This window comes from Cylas formicarius, unplaced genomic scaffold (assembly GCF_029955315.1).
Source record: "Cylas formicarius isolate icCylForm1 unplaced genomic scaffold, icCylForm1.1 PGA_scaffold_2__14_contigs__length_35257938, whole genome shotgun sequence".
NCBI classification, from domain to species: Eukaryota; Metazoa; Arthropoda; class Insecta; order Coleoptera; family Brentidae; genus Cylas; species Cylas formicarius.
This window is the reverse complement of record NW_026844319.1, coordinates 30,230,387-30,252,088: the sequence shown is the minus strand read 5'-3', so window position 1 is coordinate 30,252,088 and position 21,702 is coordinate 30,230,387. Positions and strand designations below refer to the sequence as shown.

The 21,702-nt window shown below is 36.2% G+C and overlaps 1 protein-coding gene across 1 annotated transcript; it reads right to left on the bottom strand.

Moving 5' to 3' along the window:
- Nucleotides 1-459: 459 nt before the first annotated feature.
- Nucleotides 460-21,701, bottom strand: LOC132698798 (heterogeneous nuclear ribonucleoprotein U-like protein 2). Its single transcript, XM_060665084.1, has 12 exons — nucleotides 21,430-21,701; nucleotides 21,221-21,348; nucleotides 20,792-21,161; nucleotides 20,606-20,730; nucleotides 19,479-20,072; nucleotides 17,407-17,676; nucleotides 17,224-17,346; nucleotides 16,252-16,380; nucleotides 9,914-10,082; nucleotides 7,993-8,145; nucleotides 3,919-4,448; nucleotides 460-1,056 (listed from the first exon to the last, which is right to left on the bottom strand). The coding sequence occupies exons 1-12, from the start codon at nucleotides 21,557-21,559 to the stop codon at nucleotides 1,051-1,053; spliced, it is 2,727 nt and encodes a 908-aa protein (XP_060521067.1). The 5' UTR covers nucleotides 21,560-21,701; the 3' UTR covers nucleotides 460-1,050.
- Between the last annotated feature and the right edge of the window lies 1 nt (nucleotide 21,702).

Here is a 21,702-nt window from a genome sequence, read left to right as displayed (position 1 = left end):
AATCCATCTCGGCTGTTGAGGTGAGGCGAGGGTGCTGTTTTAGTGTTAATGAATGCTTTAATTATATTGTAAAACATTACAGAATCAGTAGAATCGAATCCTCCATTTGGAAATCGAACACAATTTCACTTGAATCAATTTTTGAGTTGAGAATCTTAGCTTAATTACTTCGTTATACGAGCATAAATTTGGCATCGCCGCACGGAATAAGAACAAAAGGATTATTTTTTTCTGTAGTTCTTTGATTTGTGGGGAAACGACGATACCGTGCTTTCGTGCCCAACTTATTTTGCGACATCCGATAAATTAAAGAATTAAAATTACTCAAATCGTTCCAGTGCCATTTTACCATTTTGATAGTTTTTGTGGGGGTAGACTAAGTCTATTTTAATGAGTTCATCAGCTTGTTACTGGAAAAGTATTTACCTTGGCAAGTAACAAAAAAAAAGACACTTTAAAAAATTACGTTTATTTCTTTATATTACAAATTACGATTTGACAAAACCCAAGGATATTGTTTATTATGCAAACTACTCGTCTGTAATACTTTCTATTATGGGTATACACTTTCGTATATACTCGAAATATGTACATACACTATACGTGACTTAAATAAAAATCTATAATTTGTTTACCCAATGAAGAGGTCACCAAATGCATATAAATTTTCAATATAATTAGCTGTTAGTTGCTAAACTATGTTTAAAAAAAAAATGAGACACTCGTACAAAAAAAAACATGTTTAGAATTACATACACACTGACTAAAATAATTCAGTATTTACAGATATCTACTGTCGCAAAGATTTATTTTGCGAGGTCAAATCTCAAAAAAACGATTAAATTAAACTAATTGCAAGAACCCGAAGCTTCGCAATCCAAAACTTACACTCAAATGTAAGTTTAAGTTTTTTAGATTTGCCCACAAAACCTCCATTTTTTCATACTATGCTACCCGGCTTATTAGCCAAGCGTAACAGCAGAATTACTACTGGGCTCCGCCACCGCCGCAAGTTGTTTCCGCAATTGTGAGAGAGCATGGCGACCCCTTTTAATACTGAAAAAAAATCAAATCGTTAGGAATTTTTGTGAAGACATATTTGTAGTAAAAGTGAGAACAAAATCATGGAAAATGATATTGACGGTGACTGGCCAGAACCAGAACCAACGTCGCTGGATAATTTTTTTTGACAATACTGATTATTTTGAAAAAAAAATCCAATGTCAATATGTCCTTTAAAATCTCGGTTTCCCGATTATCACTCGTAATTAATTGATAATAATAACCAGACGTTTTTGAAATGACATTAGGTTATAACACGTATACGAAAATTGTTTTATTTTGTCCATATTATCAAATAAAATCAAATTTCTTTTGTGGCTTGAGGATTACCGACATACGAAAAGTGTCATTTCTTCGATTTTCAAAGAAACTTGCTTTTATTTCAGACACCAAACGATTTAGGTAATAATTTGTTCTTAGAATATGTGATAATATACATTTAAAAAAAAAAAAACCTTTTTACCAATTTTGTACCTTTTAGGCAAATCATTATTAGTTTTGGCCAACCTAATATAATGCAAAACTAATTTAGCTATTAAATGACTGCAGTATCGTAGTAATAAAAATTTAATTTGCTCGAAGGACAAAGAAAATGATTAAGAAAATTACTGTAATACCATTTATAAAACTTCTGCATCCCGCCCGTGTCGGTTGTTGATGACTCGAACTTGCTGACGTTTCGAGTAGTTTTTATTTCAATCGTTACAGTTACTGTTGACGTTTTAATTTCCTAAACCTATAAATCTCTTAATCAAAAAAAAGAATGATATGCTTTTCTAATTTTTTTTTTAATAATTAGGGGTCAGTACTTCGAAAACCATTAGATGTAGGCATAGGACATATCAAATTATAGGTACTTTGACCCGCTTTGAGAAAAAAATATCAAAAACGTGAGCCTCTAATTAAAAAAAAAATACTGCAAGTTGAAATGTTGAAAAAAATTTGCTGTAATTTAAGACAGTCTGTATAATTTTAAAATATCTAGTCATGGCAGATCCTTAGAACAACATAATTTTGTATAAAAAAATTAGTAATCTTAATTTATGCCTAAACTACACAAAATTCGAATAAGTAGTTCCTATCAAAGTTACCTTTATTTTAGACAAGGATTCTAAAAATATCAAAATATATAGGGTGTTCCGTTTAAATTTTTAAAACAAATGTCGTTCCAGCACTTATCGGACACCCTGGATATATAAAAATAAATGATTTTGAAATTTAATTTAAACCATAAACTAAAATTTCAGATTTTCATGAAATTAGATATTTTCACTTGACAATTGTTTCGACAACTACCATCTAATGTAATATTTACAAACTACCTGCTACTATATATATACCGAAAAATGACAATAAAACCTTAACTAACGTTATTGTGAGAATTTAAGTTTAATAATGGGAGCGGTATTTAAATCTAATTGGTCGTTAAGCAATACATTTGAATGTCTCATTTTGTTAATCTCCATGGCTTCCAATAAATTTAATTTTCTATTTTTCGTGGCTGTATGTAAAATATCAAAATTGTCGTCAAAAATGTGTTTTTCTGTGTTTAAGTGTGTAGCATAATTGTTTTTAAACGCTCTTTTATGTTCGTTAATGCGTTTCTTGAAGGATCTACCTGTTTGTCCAATACAAATTTTAGGACAAGATCGGCGTTTCAACCTGTAGAGACCTGATTTTTTAGATTTTGGAGATTTTAAAAAATTTTCCTATTGTGTTGTTAATTCCGAAAGTTATCTTTAAACCACATTTTGACAACTGTTTTGGAAACTTTTTCACTGGGTTCTCCTTTGTATGTAATTGTTTTAAATTGTTCGTTTCGGGTATTAGGTTTGGGATAAATAGTTTATTGTTGTCTGGATTTCTTTTTTATTTATAATTTTATCGATAATGGACGGATTGTAGCAGACAAATTGCACTGAACAATTTGTTTAATGATGTTAAGTTTGTTGTAATTTTCTGTTGAGAGTGGCGTATTAAGAAGTCTGTGTATAAGAGTGAAATGCAGCCACTTTGTGTGTATAAAGGTGATTAGAGCTGTTATGTGTGACTGTGTCCGTGTGTGAAGGTTTATGGTAAATGAAAAAATCTAATTTGTTTTGCGTTTTCGTAATAGTTAGGTCTAAAAAATTAACAGAGTTATCCTGTTCAATCTCGATAGTGAATTTTATACGAATTTTTTTTATAGAATTCAGTTGTCTGTCCGTTCCAACAAAGCAAGCAAACACATCATCCACGTATCTATATCACCATAGAAAACTTTCACTCAAAGGATGTTCTAGTATAATATTTTCCAAATTATCCATAAAAATCTCGGCTAACAAAGGACTAAGTGGGTTTCCCATAATCAAACCTTCCCTAGAGATGTAAATCTGTCCATTAAATTCAAAATAATTTTGGTCTAAATATACTATTAAGCATTCTACATTCGCAGCCATTTATTGGAAGCCATGGAGATGAACAAAATGAGACATTCAACTGTATTGCTTAAGGATCAATTAGATTTAAATACCTCTCCATTAAAATTAAAACTTAAATTCGCACATTAATTAAGGTTTTATTGTCATGGACATATATAGCAGCAGATAGTTTGTAAATATTACATTTGATAAAGACACGGTGTTATCGAAAATATTGTCATGTGAATATATATAATTTCGTGAAAATCTGAACTTTTAGTTCCTATTTATTGCATCAAATTTTTGTAAAAACTTTTTTTTCCCTAAAAATCAGTAGTTTCTGAGAAAAGGTTCAAGCCCCTAACAAAGTGCCCACCCGCCACGTACGTCGGATGACGCGAGATAATGAAAGCTTCGTTCGCGTGTTAGGGAAACCGAATCGATTAGTTTCTCTTACTTGCTGGCCACCGCCCCAGCCCTGCTGCTGCCCGTACTGCCCGTAGTAGTTCCAATTCTGTCTGCCTTGGCCTTGACTGCCGTAGCCTCCGCTCTGACTCTGATTCCCGTACGACCAATCGCCGCTATCGTTCTGATGCCATTTCCCGTAGCCGCCGAACACCTGCTGGTTCCAGCCGCCTTGGCGACCGGATCCGTTTGCGCCGCCCCATCCGCCCGACTGCTGCCAGCCGCCGCCGCCGCTCCGGCCACCTCCGGAACCGCCCCCGCTTCGGTAATTCGGCTGGTTGCTACGGGCGTAGCTGCCGGGTCCGCCTTGACGACCGTAGTCGCGAGGCGGGACCCGGTCCGGCCTGTTGGGTCGCCAGCCGCCCCCCTGACGCGGAGGTGGCGGTGGCGGTCCCCGCCCGTCTCTACGCTCCCAACCGCCGCCTCCCTGCCTGCCCCAGCCGCCTCCCTGGGGATACCTGTTCCCGTAGGGCTGCTGCCTTTGATAGTTGCGGTCGTGGTAGTTGTTTTGGTTGTAGCCGCCTGATGGGGAGTGAATAAATCGATACACCCTCACAACGAAGACGATTAAATGATAAATACAAAAAAGTTACAGAGATTGTAAGGAAGTATAATACGACCAATTGGCGATTTAAGTATTTTACAGTACCTTAACCGCAGACCTTTGATTAAAAATGTTTTACTAATGAGTCTCATCAACAACTATAAGGCAGTTTCATAAAATATATCAGTTTCTAAAGCATATGTATGACCTTAGAGAGCTTAATTCGACTATTTGCTCTTAAAGGAAGTAACACTAAAGCAAATATATATATATATATATATATATATATATATATATATATATATATATATATATATATATATATATATATATATATATATATATATATATATATATATATATTCTCACGTATTGATTCACGGATGGAAAAATGTGATGACACTATATTCCGGGATATCATCCGTTCGCTCGTTGAACTCCGACTGGAATCCTGCATCCGACTGGAATCCTGCAAATCTTGCATCCGACTGGAATCCTGCAGACGTTTCGCCAAAATCTCACTTGGCATCTTCAATGCTCGCGCTCCGAAAACACTTCGAACACTGTTCGAAGTGTTTTCGGAGCGCGAGCATTGAAGATGCCAAGTGAGATTTTGGCGAAACGTCTGCAGGATTCCAGTCGGATGCAAGATTTGCAGGATTCCAGTCGGATGCAGGATTCCAGTCGGAGTTCAACGAGCGAACGGATGATATCCCGGAATATAGTGTCATCATATATATATATATATATATATATATATATATATATATATATATATATATATATATATATATATATATATATATATATATATAATACGACCAAACATATAGTGCATTTATTGCTTTGATGATTTAAGTGTTAAAACCCATACCAACAAATATTTTTTCTGCATTAAGTAGGTCTTGCCCGAGTGGGACCGTAACGAATATTTGTAGAAACTTGAAGGACCGTTTGAAATTAATGCTGGTGGGTATTTTCGAATAAGTAGAAGCGTTTATTTTAACATCAGATGATATGTACCGTTTTTAAGAGTTTACTCTAAATTGAATGTGGTCCTTCCAGTAAGTACGTATTTATGAACCTGATTCTCGAACTTTGACCTCGCGATGCGGTTTTCACTAGATAGTTCAAAAGGTAAGTACCTAGACTCTATTTACCTTACAGATAAATTTGAAAAGAAATAAATATTAATATATATAATATAAAAAAAAATAAATATTATTGTGTCGTCTACATAGTTCTTCGATTTGCAAATACCAGTTAGATTATATTCCCGGTGGATAAAGGTACGTCATAAGAATACAGATAAATATTTATTAGAATCTTACAATTAAATCTTTTTTGAAGGTTCCGGTTTTTTAAGAATTTAAAATGTGAAGACCGTGAATTGAGGCGGATGTTCCCCTGTTAGAAGAACATGTAAAACAACGCAGAATTTGAAGACCAGGTGGAGGTGGTAGTCGAACCTAATTTTTTTGTTTAGATTTTAGAAGACGAACTACCTCAACAAATAAAAGAACGGATCCATTTGTCTTCGGATGCTAAACAAACTGTTTTGAACGTTGAAATTCAGAAGCGGAAGTAGGAGCAGTAATAAAAACAAGTGACATGACCAATGTTCCAAAGTCAACTGTAAGAAAAATTGTTGCAAATGGCAAATGCTGGTAATTCGGGAGTTTTTAAAGAGCAACACGCAAATCTAATTAGGCGCATAAAGTGAATGGAGTTTTAACCCTAGAAGAACTTCATAAAAAAGTACTGTATATTGTATATGAATAATGATAATATGTAGAAATGTAATGAAATTGAACGCAATAAATTATTATTTTGTACTATTTTTTTTTATATACATGTGTCAAGAATTATATCCCGCTTGTTAGGGAGGTAGATAAATTCCTAGGGGTAAGGGGCTGCCGGTTTTGGACTGATAAACAGTAGGCAAAGTTAATCACGGGGTCGGTTGTAAAAGCACTATATTTCTGGTCGAAGTATACACGCACATTCCGTGTTGCTAATCTACACTGCTCTGGACGACAAACAAGCGGGGGGTAAGAAACTCAGATATTTTTACGGAACTCACGAAGTCTATATGTCTCAGACACAATGTTAAAGAACGAAACGGATGTATAGGGTGAAATAATGAAGAGTGTTTCGTCTTGGCTGCCACATGAGCGTCTAACCCCCGAAGTTGAATAGGGCAAGCCAGACAAGACTTCAGATACACAGATAGAATTTTAAACATCATAAAACGTGGCTAAAAAATCTACGCCAATGGTACCAGCAGAGCACGATGTCTTTGTCCTAGGAGGGCAGGTCACTTGAAGATACAACATATTTAATAAAAGTTGTACGTTTTTGTAAGAAAAAATAATAATATACATTCGTTTATTATATTAAGAAATACTAGCAAAATAGATATTATGCAAACTACCAATTTGAACAAAATTTGTTGATGGCACGTTCTGATATTTTTAAATATCGTAACCTTTAGTAAAACATCTTCCATGACCAAATTGTCTTTTCAGAAAACAAAAATCCTTGTGACATTATAAAGTGTAATCAAAATTTGTTTTCTGCCTGTTCTAGTTTTTTCGCAACGCGTTTTGTTTTCGAAAAAAAAAATTATATCTTTATTAAAATTTAATACAACCTCAGAATAAATAAAATGTTTGGTGTTCACGTTTTTAGCAATAATAATAATAAAGACTAAAAATATAAGAATCGTCAAGACTGAAAAAAACACGTCAATTTCGGCTTTGCTTACTATTTTCTTATCACAAGGTCGTACAGTAAATAAAGAGGACCTTAAATTATGCGCCCTTTGCAAGAAGCACTACGAAGAAAACGTTTGATATTGTGGGCAAACAAATCAAGTCACCATATTTAACGGATATGGACCCCTGTGATTTAGGTTTGCAACGATTGAGTAGGTCTATACCAAAAAGTGTCTACCAAAAGTTTTTCGAGTTTTGGAACAAACATTGGCACACGTGTATTACGTCTGCAGACGGGATCACTTTGAAGGGGACAATAAGTACTTTTTGATGAAACTTGAAAGTCACCTTACTTTTTGAACACACCAATTAACATAAAAAGATTATTAATTAATTGCCAGTGAGAACAAACAATACAAAACCACAAGAGAATCAATCACCCATTTAGAAACCTTAGGACGTCCTGCCTAAATATGGCGACACTTCTCACTCCACTCGCCAGAAGTGGAAGGAAACACTGAACGCGGCTGGTACCAAGACTAGAAAACTGGAACACGTATTTGAATGCCAATAGCGGAACCAAATGACAGGCAACAGGTGTGGCGTCTACTGGTAAAGACGAACCCAGCTCTACGGCTATAGAGGGAGCCACAAGGCCGTTTTTCACACACTTTTAAATGAAAAATAATTTGTTCTACTCCCTACAAGCGTCCGCGATGTATCTGGATAGAGTCGTGGGGTCTTTCTTAATTACTTAAGATTGGGAATTAGAAAGAAGTCAGAAGCAGTCGGTCGGTTTACTCACTGCGGTTGTCTCTACGGTAGAACCTTCTGCTGTAGCCCTTGGCGCGCGCTTCTTCCGTGTACTTCTTTACCATTTTCTTCGCCTCCTCCTCCGGCAGTTCCGGATACACGATCTCGTCCAGCCCGTCCTCCTTCTGGGGTATGCTCATAGTAGCTAAAAGGAAATGATAGTGGACCGTCCACTAGTGTCTCGCAGAGGTAAGTTTGGGCACGGGTTTCGTTTCGTTTGAATTTTAGATATTAGAAATGATGGCGAACCATAATTTGGGTACTTGGGTTCTGCTGCATTAATATCGACACAAAACGAAACTCGCAACAACTTTGAATATAAAACGAAAAAATAAAAAGACAGAAACAAGGACGTTACGGCATAGAAAAACAATTAAATTTTCGGTACAAGATAAAGTGGCTCCCCCGGAAACGACGGCGGTAAAAATAGAACGTGCCGCCAGTTTTGCAAAGTCCTCTAACGGCGAAAAAAACTAAATTTTTATTTATTATTTAAAAATGAGAGTCGCTGTTGGGTGGTAACTCTCATAACAAAATTAAGACCTACACAGTTTAATGATCCTAAGGAGACCCATTCACACGTTTTATTGCCAGACACCATAAATACTATTTGTAATTCATTACCCTAGAGAGTTTGCTCTTCGCTCATGCCGGTGTATTGGACAGTAGTTCGACGTGTTTACTGTGGACTACACAAAGAAGCGATGGAATCTTACTTACTTTTAAGTGGCCAATTTTTGTTGTCTCGTAATTTTAATAAAATCTGCAGGCCATCTGTATTTTCGGCGAAATTTCTGAGAATGATAAGACAATGTTTAAATTTATTTAAATGTTACAAATTTAGAGGTATTTTCCGACAGTAATCTTCGCTTTGAAGGTCATATGTGTTAAACATAGTGATTAAGTTAAAACTGATCGATCCTTTAAAAATGTCGAACATTTCGTATTGTAATTCAGTCCACTGGCGTGCCTTACCGCAAAGAGACAAAATCTGATCATATTTCTGCGAGCCTTGAGATAATATTGTGGAACTTCGGCAGAAGATCTAAGATGGAAACGTTACTAAATGCAACACATCTTGCAATTAGTGTGTATGAGAAATGTGTTCAAGAAAATGGTGGTCACATACAGCAGTATTTAGAATAGTTAAAGAATTTTTTACTTTAGTGTGTCTTGTCATTTTTAGTATATTTGTTCCACTTTAATTTGTAAATAATCGTTGTTGTAGCAGTCAGTCACGGCACTCTTTGAAATATAATAACTTCCTATTTTTGCCGATTTGTCAAAAACGAGTGGACTAATAAAAGCGTGTTACATCATTGTAATCGGAATAAGATATTCTATGAAACACATTAATAATATACAGGGTGTTCCATTTAAAAAAATATGAAGTAGGCTTATGTCAGAAAGTTGATGGTTTTTTTGTTTTATACGTCACCACTAACCCTACGTTTTGTTTACATTGATTCCATTAAAAACAAAAAAATTACAGCCAATTAAAATGTTACCAAGATAAATTGAACGCACGGTACAGACCTATACTCAGTCAGTCAGTGAATGACCTAATGAACTGAAAAATCTCAATGGTGACAAAAAAGTGCTTAAAAAAAGTGTTACAACGGAATAAATAAAATGGGAAAATAAAATTAAAAAAAATATTCGTAAAATTATTAAAAAAAAAAGATAAACAGGTATAATCGGTAACTTACAAAGAACAGGCATAACTTGTAAGTTTTACTAAGTAGTAGTATAGGTTCCTTATAGTAAAATGATTTTTTTATATAAAAGGAATTTTTGGCAATAAATATTGTATTGTATCTATTGTAAAAGTTGTTTATTGTTATTTGTTTAGCTTATTTTAAGGGCAATGCAAAACCTCGGTCTCCGGGAGGCGACCGGAAACGAAACGTTACCTTTCAACTCGTACAGAATGCTTTCCGGCACCTCTTTACCGTCCTGCGTTCCTTGCAACCGTTGCCTCTTCGCCTGTTCCTCGTCACCGACTATAATGACCACTGCGCGTCTCTTGAATCCCTCAAAGGACCGCATTTTGCGGCGTTGCGCAGCCGGGAACAAGTTGGTCTGCCACAACGCTCATAGCATTAAACAAGTTTCATCCACCGCCACAAACCGTCATTATACGTAAAAAACCAATTTGGCGGCTTCCCGCGTTGCAGTCTCCAATAAAACGACAGCTTTTAATTCGTAACGCACATATATAAATATAGCCCCCCTGTGTTCTGCGAAAATCGACAGGCATTCTACTTACTGCATCATTCCAGTGCTATTTTACATCGAAATGTCGTTTGCGACACTCGATATCCCATTACAGATTACCGGCTAAACCTGCAAGCTGAAATCAAACTCAAATACGCATAAAACAACATGTCGGGCTGCGTTCGATCATAACGTTCCGACATAAATGACGACCAAGAATTGACAGCGCAAAGAAGGGGACCACGCTCTGTCTCTCTCTCTCTCTCATATGCTACTCTTCTCGAGCACTGACAAAGTCATAAAACTCCTTGTTGTATTAAAATTGTCTCATTGCCTCATTAAAACTGTGTGACGCGTTATGACGCACATCAACAAAAAAGTTTCTATAGGGGCGCATTTCTATGTAACTTTTGAGAAACCTAATGGAAAGTTTCTCCCATTCGCGGGACACCCCGTATAATATCAATATATCTGCATTACACAAATCGAGAAAAATAAAATCATTTTCATCTTCGTCGCATGCATAAATCCAAATATTTTTTTTTACGATTAGGACAAATGTTATTTAAAACGTTCCAAACGATCCGAATTAACAAAAAAAAAAATAAAATTGCTAACAACTTCCCGTGGATCTGGCAACGCTGCATTTGCTCAAATATATCTAAAACATAAATTGGAAATTGAGTTTGAAAAAGTTCTCTCACTTAGCAAAATCAATGTAATTTTATTGTGCACGCACCCTGTATAAAGTAATTTTCAACTTTGGAAAATACAATTTTTTTTGCAAATAATTGCGATTTCCAATGACATCTATTCAAATATCCAGCCCACACTGCATGATAGAATGAATCTATCTCTCCACAACTTAAATTATCCTATGCTTTATAGTTTTTTTCATTTACGGCTATCAATTTACCCACAAAAGCGGCACACCCTGTACATAATCCAAAAAATGTCGAAAGTAAAAGTTATAGCCATGGATCTTCCATGTTTCACAACAATTTACTCTGGAAAAGAACAATTTTCTCTTTTCTCTATAATTGAAAAACCCTGTATATAATAGAAAAAACACTTGAAATAAAAGTTATAATCCCGGATCTCCCGCGCGTTTCCGAAAAAAATATCTTTTTCTAGAAGCAAAAATAACCCAATTTTTTCAAATATTTTTAAAAAAATACTTTGCGACTTTAGATTGCGGTCGACGTTAAAGTTTAAATATGGCTACGGACTTCCATATCCTTGCCAAATCTAAAGTCGATAGCTGCACATTTAAGGCACCTACAATCTTTTATATTACATTATGTGGAAACGTTAAATAAAAACATTTTAGATAATTATAATCACAGCCTTCTAGCTATAGCCAATTGTCTTTAAGAGAAGAGCCCATTTTGTAGTTTTTTGCAAATTACCGACGCACCCTTTACATTTTCAAAAAAATACTAGTCTTGTTGATTTTTTATCCGGATCTCACGAGTCTTTTCGCTCAATTTTTTTTTTCGATATTTTTTATAGTTTTCCACAATTGATTTTTATCAAGGACTCTTATCGTGCTTCATACCGACATATGAAAAACAGCGGAAAATGTAGAAAAAAGACAGAGGCCAAGGTCCGATCGCGACCTTTTCCCGTGGGATTATGTGTCCCATGAACTGTTTAAAAGGGGGTAAATTCTAGCACCCTCACTCAAACCATTCGGAAGTTATTATGGAGCGAAAGCAGAGAACACAGAACAGACAAAAAAAAAACGTTTCATTTTCGATGCTGATTCGAATCTATGAAAAATTTCAACAAACATCTACCCTAGCCAAAAAGAAAAGAACATTGGAAGAGATGAAGATAGTGATTGCCTTTACTAAAAGTTGAAGAAAATCCCAATATTTCCATAAGGAAAGTATCGGAAAGCCTGAAAGGAGAATTTATTGATAAAAAAAAACATTTTGCCATAAAATGTTGTAAAAAACTAACGGAAATGATGATTATTTGAATGGCAGTGGGCCACAGTGAATCAACATTGCTACAGGGAATTTCAATTCCAAGAACGTCAAACTGTAAATTGTCCTGATAGTCCTGACCTGACGCCGATGGATGAATTTTTATGGGGATTTTATTAAGCGCATAATATACAGAGTGTTCCATTAATAAATATATAATTTTTATCTGTATGTATCTAGAAAACTACATCTTGCGAATCGCTTACCATTTTTTTTTTGGTTAAAGTTGAAAAGGGGGTGAGACTGCTTCTGCTATTGCGAAAAAACAAAACAGAGGTACTCAGTACTCGTTTCCCCACTATATGATTTTTCGAAATATTTTGACATTTGACTTTCGGGTGACAGAAAACAGACGAATAACGAATACCCGTTCGAGTGCGTCAAACCATCGGTTCGTGGGCAGTTTTGACAGTTGACGACGCGTTTCGCCTTTATCTGTCGGATAATCCAGACTGTAGAAAACCGTCTCTGACCTATCGTATTTCTTTAGCAAACTTGAGGTCGTTGTTGATAATCTACGAATTGCAAACGTACATTTTGAGAAGTCACCCTAGTCACCCTCGAAAAATCAAGAGGTCGATGGTATTTTGACGTTATGTTCGTCCAAACTCTCTTTATGCAACTATTTTCGTATCCATTGAATACTTCCAGTCATAGAATGTTTGACAGTTAACTTTAGAACCGATAGCCACGCATTTCGTTTTGGAGCTCCATATTTAATTTCAGTTTTCATTTGTATCAATAATAAATAAAAGCGGGCCCAACACGCTTCCCTGCGGTACACCCCATCCGCTATCCCTATAACTAGAAACATTATTATTTGGCACATCATCAGAATAACTTTGACTTTTGTATAGGTTTGGCCTTGGCTTTTCCGTTAAGGTCCCTAACTAGAAATTAGATAATGCTTTAAGGTTCAAAGGTAAGTGCCACTTATATATCAGAATAACCTATCCCGATCAGGTGGCCATTCATTTGAAAACAAACGTACTTTTTCTTTGCGCCTACAACTCTTGATCGCCCAATGTATATATATATATATATATATATATATATATATATATATATATATATATATATATATATATATATATATATATATATATATATATATATATATATATATATATATATATATATATATATATATATGTATATACGGGACCCGCGTGACCCCTCGAATGACGTAGACTGCAACGCGGTCACCGGACCAACGGTTGATTTTAAAAAAACGGCAGTTTTGTTGTAACGCGGAACACGAGCTTTCCGCGTTAACTGCCGCCGCGAGTCAAACGAAAGGAAAACTATATACTAACCTGTCCACTTAAAGCCTAAATTTTCCTCAGCAAGTAGAAGTTATCGAGAGGAAAAAAAAAAATAGAAAAAATAATAAGACTGAACAATACCTAAAACGTCAATTTCTTTGGCCGATCCTGCTCGCTCGGTAGTCTGTGGCACAGTACAAACCAATCCGGGTCGTCCCTTAGCCGGATAAGGGGGTCCGTGGCTAAAAACCGTGGGCACTAGTCCGTTTTTTTTTTCATCACATAACCTTAGATCGGTTAAAAACCGCGGCGGGACCGCGAGTCGCATGGAATTCTACTGTGAGCACGAATTTAGTGGTCGTACTTCATTCTTTTCACCCATTTGATCCAGCTAGATAATCTCGATTCGGTCGCCATTTTGTTTAGTCAACCCTTAAATTAAATCCGAAAAAGCTATATAACATCTAAAAGAAAATGCAACGTGAAACTCTTGCTTTGTCAAAAGGCTGAAAACTTGTGCCTCAGATTGATCAGGAGAGGTCTTTCGTTGAAGTGGTCATTTAGTGGTCTATTCGACGAAGATTCCACAGAGTAGCTTCCGAGCTTTAATGGTCCAATTCCAATGGAGACACATGAAGGAACAATTGAAATAGAAAAAGGGTAGACTGTTGATACAACTCCAGACGGTGCAAGATGATTGCAAATATAATTTTTATATTCTGAATGAAAAAGTACGTATGATAGTCTGGGTTTATAATATAGTAACATTGGTTTTCTGCATATTAAGAACAAAAAAAAAAAAGCTCAAAAAAACTTCGCCTCTGAAGGATACCCCAGTAAATAATACAAAAGGCATAGTATTCAAAATTATCACATAAATTTACCAAACAGACACTTCCACAAGCCCCTATAATAACACGCCCACCAACCTGTTGGTTCCTTCAGAGCTAACTGAAGCGGGTTCGCATTTTACTCTGCATACACTTATGTATTGTTTGAGGGAGGCACATTGTCTCGGATGACTTATCACCATATTCATGAAAGGTAAAAACTAGAGTCGAGTTAAGACTGGATGCTTATAGATTTATATAGATTCTCGGATGTTTGGGGGCAATCCTTTAGATATTTTGAATTAGTTACAACAAATATCTACCAAAGTTCCAAAGCTATTGGAAAACCATAACACATCTTCAATAAATGCAACCAGTCCATGTTTTTAAGTCCAGTTTATCAAATAGAATTATTGTCAGATATAAAAAAAGCACAGTAGCGGTCTACATGAGATTCCAACTGGCATTGTTATAATTTTGATTCTCTGTTACCTAACAAACAATCCTTTTAAACAGGGCACATTTTCAGACCAATTTAAAATAAGTCGTATAAAACTACAGACCTATAAGTTTGCTACCATCCTTTTCAAAGAAAATTTGAATCAGCGTCTGGTAAATTTTATGACAAAACGTAAGCTTTTAAAAACTAATCGACATGGATACATACCCATAGATCTTCCTAGACGGCAATCTTTTAATTCACTAAACGAATTTTGAAAGTCATTGAGCCATTAGACTTATCAAAAGGGTATGACTATGTTGATATTAATAATATCAAACTTTTAATTAATAAGCTGGAGCTGTATGGCATTAACATTATTTAGATGTTATTCCTTCCAGATATATCTGATGCCAAGATAAAAGATGATATTTTTGTTGTTCCGCAGATAAGAACATCATGCAAAGACAAGGATTTTCTAAACACAATGACCAATATCATTTATAGAAACCCCTCCAAGGACGAAAACACTTTCATCGTGTAGGTTGTAATATGAGTTTGAAAGCGTATTTCCTGTTTTCACACTTGAACTATTTTTCCGAAAATCTTATAACCAGGACATTAAGGAAATGGAACGGCGGTACCAAGGCAAATGGGGCATAACAATGATGGTGGATCACTGCTGGATGTTAAAACGGGACATGCGCTTAAAAACACCCAGCTGAATGTTGGACAACATAGCTTTCTGGCAAAAGACGAAGATTTCACTGAAAAAAGCCTGAGTAAAGTTTTTTTCCCCACTTTTTTAGCGAATAAAAAAGTAAATTATTTTAAAGATATCGGGTTTTTCTTTTCATATTTGTAGAAAACCCTTACCTGATACCAATAAATGCATAGAATTTTTGAAATCAGTATACCAAAACTGTATAAAGTTTTCAAATAAAAAAGATCTGTCAAGAAGTGCTATTATTGTTATTATTATTATTAACCCTAACAAATAACCCATCTTTCTTATTTTATTTTATAATTTTACTTTTAGCACGACCACCGATACATTTATTTCACACATCTTTCATCTTTTTTTTTGGGGGGATTTTGAGAGAACAGAGTCCCATATGCCACGCGGCCCCGCCCCCTCGCGTTCCCACCTCCCCAAAGTGCGTTCCAAAATGATCGCTTACCGGTCCGTCAATCGTCGCGGAGTGTCTTCGTCAGTGGAAGACCTCGCTCGCAATAAAATACGAACAGTTATTAAAGGCCTTCCGGTGCTAGCTGTAAGTATCGTGAAACGAAAGGAAACCATGTACGATTCGAGTACTTGCTGAGGAAAAATTCCAAACTTCCGACCGAATGATTAAATGATTATTGGTTATTTACCTTCGGACGGACGATGGTCAGCGACGTCGCCCCACTCTCGCGGCTGAGCCAACTTACCTGCCGTTTTTTTTTTTTTCACTCAAGCCCCGATTTCGCTCTAAACGTCCTAGGAAAAAGAAACACCGGGCTTACCTGATCGATGACGAAGTTTTTGCGGCGCTGCGACGCGATGTCGGTGATCTTGTTCAGGCACTTGTGGAGCTTGTCGATCAGGGTTTTCCACGAGCCCTTGAATCGCGTCTTGAGCGGTTCCGCGCACACCTGCGGAACGTGAAACGCCATTAGCGAACACCAATCAGGTGGAACATGCTGCTACAGCAAGTCCCGTCTGGGTTAACTCTTTTTTTTTCCCATTTTTTTCCTAGATTACAAACGTATGAACGGACGTACTACTTTGCAACGCGTTGCACGGAGGACTGCAAATATATTTAAATTTCAACCTTTTCAATGTGATTTTAATAATAATAATAATAATACTTAATAATGCAAGGCTGGTGACAAGAAAGCTTTTACGCTTTTAGAAGTTTTAAAAGCATAAAGTTTTTTTTTTTTTTTTGAAGAATCTTCTACTATTTACAAATCTTTTTAGATTCCACCTGCGTCCGTCGCCAATCATCCTGTTGGCTTCTTCAGAGCTTAACTGACCTTGGTTTGATGGGGGCGGAGCTAAATGAAATTGTTTCATTTTCCATTGTTTCTTTTTTTTTACTTTGTAATTTATGGCAAATAGAAACGTTAATAATAATAATAATAAATTAGTTACCTTTCAGCAATATGGGGAGCCTGTCATACGAGACAACAATCACGCGCCTCCTTTAGCTCCGCCCCCTTCAAACCTCAACAAGTTTGACTTATAGACGACCGACGCAGGAGGGATCCAGAAGTTTCGTAAATAGTGTAATGCTTTGAAATTTAAATCAGCCGCAATTTAGGAAAAAATGAAAAAAATGGACACAGCTCTGCGTTCTATCTCGATTATTAAATGGAGTAATGATTTCATGGTAGTCTCTCTGTGGTAATTCTATTAACTTACACTATACGCATGATATGAATGTAGTAACGGTATTTAATTATAATTTTAAAGGGAACGAAGGCAAAAATTACCGTCATCCTGTCGAGGAGGGCGCTGTTGCCGATAACGGTAAAATCCTTTTCGGGATTCGCCTTGAGGTGTTCGCGAACCCAGTGCGTTTTGCCGGACGCCGGCAGACCTACCATCAATATAACCTGCAAAAACCAACACCCTCATTATACACTCTGACGCAACGGCTACTTGAGGTGACGTACTTCGCAGTCTTGACGCGTATCGGGCCGACGTGGACCGGCCACTTTGTGTTCTGTGGCGTTCAGAAACCGATAGTCGCCCAGTTCCGCTGGACTAGGGAACCACGTCTCCTCCCGGTCGCCGAAGTTCACTTCGAACGCGTAATTTCTGGTGAGAAGGTGGGGGAACAAGGAAAAGTTCTGCGGTAAATCGGCGAGCGGTAACGTCACGGCGACCGCTTGCAAAACGCCGTTTACCGTGTAGGTGATCGTCAATTGGTCACTATCGATATTCTAAAAAAAAAAAAAAAACGCCAGGATCAGGAGGAGTAATAAAAGAAAATGACCAAGTCTGTATTAAACAGAGAAGTGAAAAATAACGTGGGTTATTTAAATTTTTAAGCTTATTACTTTAGATAAGCATTTCATTTAATAGTAAATGTAACAGCAGAAACGCAAAACTGAGCTCTATAACTGTCTATGGGCTGCGCTTCAGGAGGACCACCTCAAAAATTAAACAAGAGCTTTTGAAAATCTTACAAATACCAATAACAAATTTTTAAATCGATAGAAAAATAGTTACTAATCAGTAACGTTTTTTTTTAATTAAATGCTTTTTAAAAAATAATTATACATAACATTATAAATACGGGGAGTAGGGCACAACCAGAAGCTTCGCCAAAATTTGGGTTTAGTTAAAGTTAGTCAAAAATAAATCGAATTGATGGTTAAAAGCCACAAAAAATAATAAAAGGCACTTTGGGGCCCCCTTGCCCCACTTGTTTTATTTGGGTTAAAACTTAGCTAAGATCTATCTGGGTGCAATAATATTAGTAGCACAAATTTGTGTAGATTTGATTTCTGTATAAATAAAAAAAATTACAAATCACTAATTATTAGCACTGTTCATGTTTTGGGTAATGGTTTCATACTGAATCTTTATCTTAATCTTCAATACTTTAATTTTTTGGTGCTAGTGAACTATTTCTACCATATATAATTTTTTACAGTCGTCATAGGGTATAACTTCGTTTTTTACAACAGAGTACTAAATGGGATAAAGATACTAGGTCTTATCACCCCGGGCACTCTAGTTGTGTTAAAAAAGGTTAATTTACCGCCTCTTCAATGGAGGCTAGAACGGATTGATTCTGTTCACTCTGGTGCTGATGTGGTTACATATGCAGTAACAGTCAGAACCAAAAATGGTTTAATTAAACAATAATTGACGAAAGATTAGTTAATTAGTAATGTTTCTATTAATTTGCAAATCTTCAATTCTATTTTCTAGTATTATTTGGTAGCTTACTGAAGAATTTGGAAGCAAAATAATTTGTGCTACATCTAGATTTCTCCAACCTCAGACCTTCAGGGTTTATATCACCATTAATAAGTTTTATAATGGTGAAAGACATCATGTTCTCCATTACTACCTAAATGTTCGTTAAATATATCTACTAGACACTTCACCATCTTCATTACTTTATACACATCATTTTTTAGGATTAGGAAACACCAGCCAAATTTCATTTTGAAAATAAGAGTAAAAATGAAAAGATTGTTCAACCTTAAGTTATTAAATCTCAGTTTCACCAGTCATACGTTGAAGGGATAACATTTATGGGTTTTTCCGGTGATGTACCAGCACATGAATCTATAGGTAATGATTATGAGAGAAGTTCAAACATTTTAGGGGGGAAAAAAAATCTAAGCACCTTGAAAAAAGAGCAGATTCGTTTCTTTTGTTCCATGTTTAATTGAATTCAAATAACTAAGGTGGCATTGTTGCCTATTTAATACTATAGTTAATACAATCATATCATATACTACATTGTACCTTATACAACAAAACAAAAATAATATGTACACAAAAAAAAGTCGCTGAAACCCCCCATTTATAGATAAAAAACAAAGATGGAAGTTATTACGTATATTTTAACATTTAATTCTGGGGATGCCCCAGCTCAAGCTCCTTTTAAATATCTTGCCTATGGTTCGTGCCACCTTAATATAAGGTAAGGAAAAACAAAATACATAATTTATTAATTACTATGAACTCAGTCTTAATATTAAAAGACTTGTAAAACCATACTTACCGCATATGTACCAATAACGTCGCCCACTCCAAACTTAACCCCGTAGTCCCGGAATTGCTTGTCAGAGACAAATTTTCCGGACGACTCGTAGCCGTACGAATGACCGCACTCCCCCAGCTGCAAGCTAGTTCCCTGAAGGGAATAACCCACCCTGAATAAGTGAGTAGGCAAAGGCTCGGGCTCGGACTCTGGGTCTTTCTTCGACTGGTCCGTTTCTCCGCCCCCTTCTTTGTTCTCCGCCGCATTTTCTTCCTGGCTCGCTTCAGGCGCAGAAATGGACGTTTCGACTTCGGATTTTTCTTCATCTTCAGGTTTCGACTCGGCTGTCTCAGCTTCCGTCTCTTGTACCGTCTCGTTCTCCTTCTTTTCGTCGGGTACCTCGTCGGTTTCCATTTTTTCAGCCGGCTCGGATGGTTGTTGCCCTTCTGGAGGCGTTTCGCTTGGTTTTTCGACCGGTTTTTTCGCTTTTTCTGGTTTCTTATCGTTCCGATGATCGGTCCGGTATCTGCTCTTCTTCAATCTGTCCACGTATTCAGACCGTTTGATGTTGTCCTCCCATTTCAATTCTTCAGTTATCTTCACTTCATAGTAGACCTGATAGACAAACAGACACACTAACTAAACAAAACCAGCAAAAAATCTACTTTTCATTCAAAAAACTTAAGAGAATACAGCTAAAAAAAAAAAAAAGGAAGCGTTCATTTAAAATAAAACACTTTAATAGGAAAGAACTAATAGATGAAAACATTGCTTGTTACTTGGGCACTATGCCCTCGGATCTATTTACTTTTACTTTCATTTGATTCATTAATTAAATTTAATATTAATATAATTTAAATGCTGGTTCATTCATTCAAAAGACATTGCAAACATATTTTAATAATTGTTGACATATATATTACTTTAAATCGTTTTTATATTTAATATTAAAGATGTTGAATATGGGAATAACAAATCAAATTTTGAAAGACTTCTAGTAAAATACAACCAATTCCCTGGATATTTCTAAATGAACCACAAGGTTAGAAATAAAAGGTTAGAAATTCTTTTTCCATTTGATTGGGTCAGCTATTGAAAATCAGTATAAAATTTGTATGTGCAAAAGATTGATTGTAAAAATATCCTACCTTTCCAGAAGTTATGCCATACGTGGCTCGGGCACCGGCCCAAATATAACCAAATGCTCCATCGTTGAGCGGTTTTCCTGATAAAAAAGTTTGTTTGTCAATTTGAAGGTGCAGATCAGAGTCATCTAAAAAAAAAGCCATAGGTAAATTAAAAACGATCTACTCGAACTTCCCGGATCTACGTACACCAACTCAACTGGCACTTTTCATAGTCAATTTCTGGCTCATCTTCTTTAATTGGTGATCTGCTCCTTGCCTTTTTTTCCGGCACGTCTTCTTCATCTCTTTTCCGTTTTTCCCCTTTGGTTTCAGTGTTTTCATCTGCTTTCACGTCTTTCTTATCATTACCACTCACTTGGTCCTCTTCAACTGTGCTTTCTTTCTTTGTTGAAATTGTTACTTGAACACTATCATCTTCATCCTCCTTGGTTTCCTCCGTATCGTGTTCTGTCTTATGAATATTTTCTCCGTTTGCCTCAGCTTCCTTTTGTTCTGTATTAAGATCCAGTTTCATGTCCACATCTTCCTGGTTTTCCTTCTCAACAATGTGCGACTCCTAATTAAATGCAATCAATAAAAATAGAAACCAAGACGGTCAAATGTCCGTTACATTACCGATACTTCTGGAGATGTTTCAGTTCTACCTACTGACTTTTGCTCGTCCTCGTCTTTATCGGCTTCTTCAATGTGAGAAGTATCAATATCTTCAGTGGAAGTGTCAGCAATGGAGGTGTCCGGCAGACCTAAATAAAACGATCCAAACTCAATATAATATCTGGTAATAGAAATACCACAGTTTATGGAAGTAAAGACCCAATACCCACCATGATCCAACTCTTTCTCCAAAGCATCTTTTAAGCGCTTTACTAACACAGCTTTGTTTCCCTTTGTATCCAAACCCCTTGAGGCGAGTTCATTTCGCAAATCGACCACTTTCATTTTCGCCGGATCCATCCTGAAGACGATTTTTATGTAAAATTCACTTTTTCACGCCAAAATCGTATCACATAGAACTGTATATACACACAACAACCACGCGCAAAACTGCAAATGGCGGCTCCGGCTTGCTTCGCGTTAGGGTTTTTTCTGTGATGCGG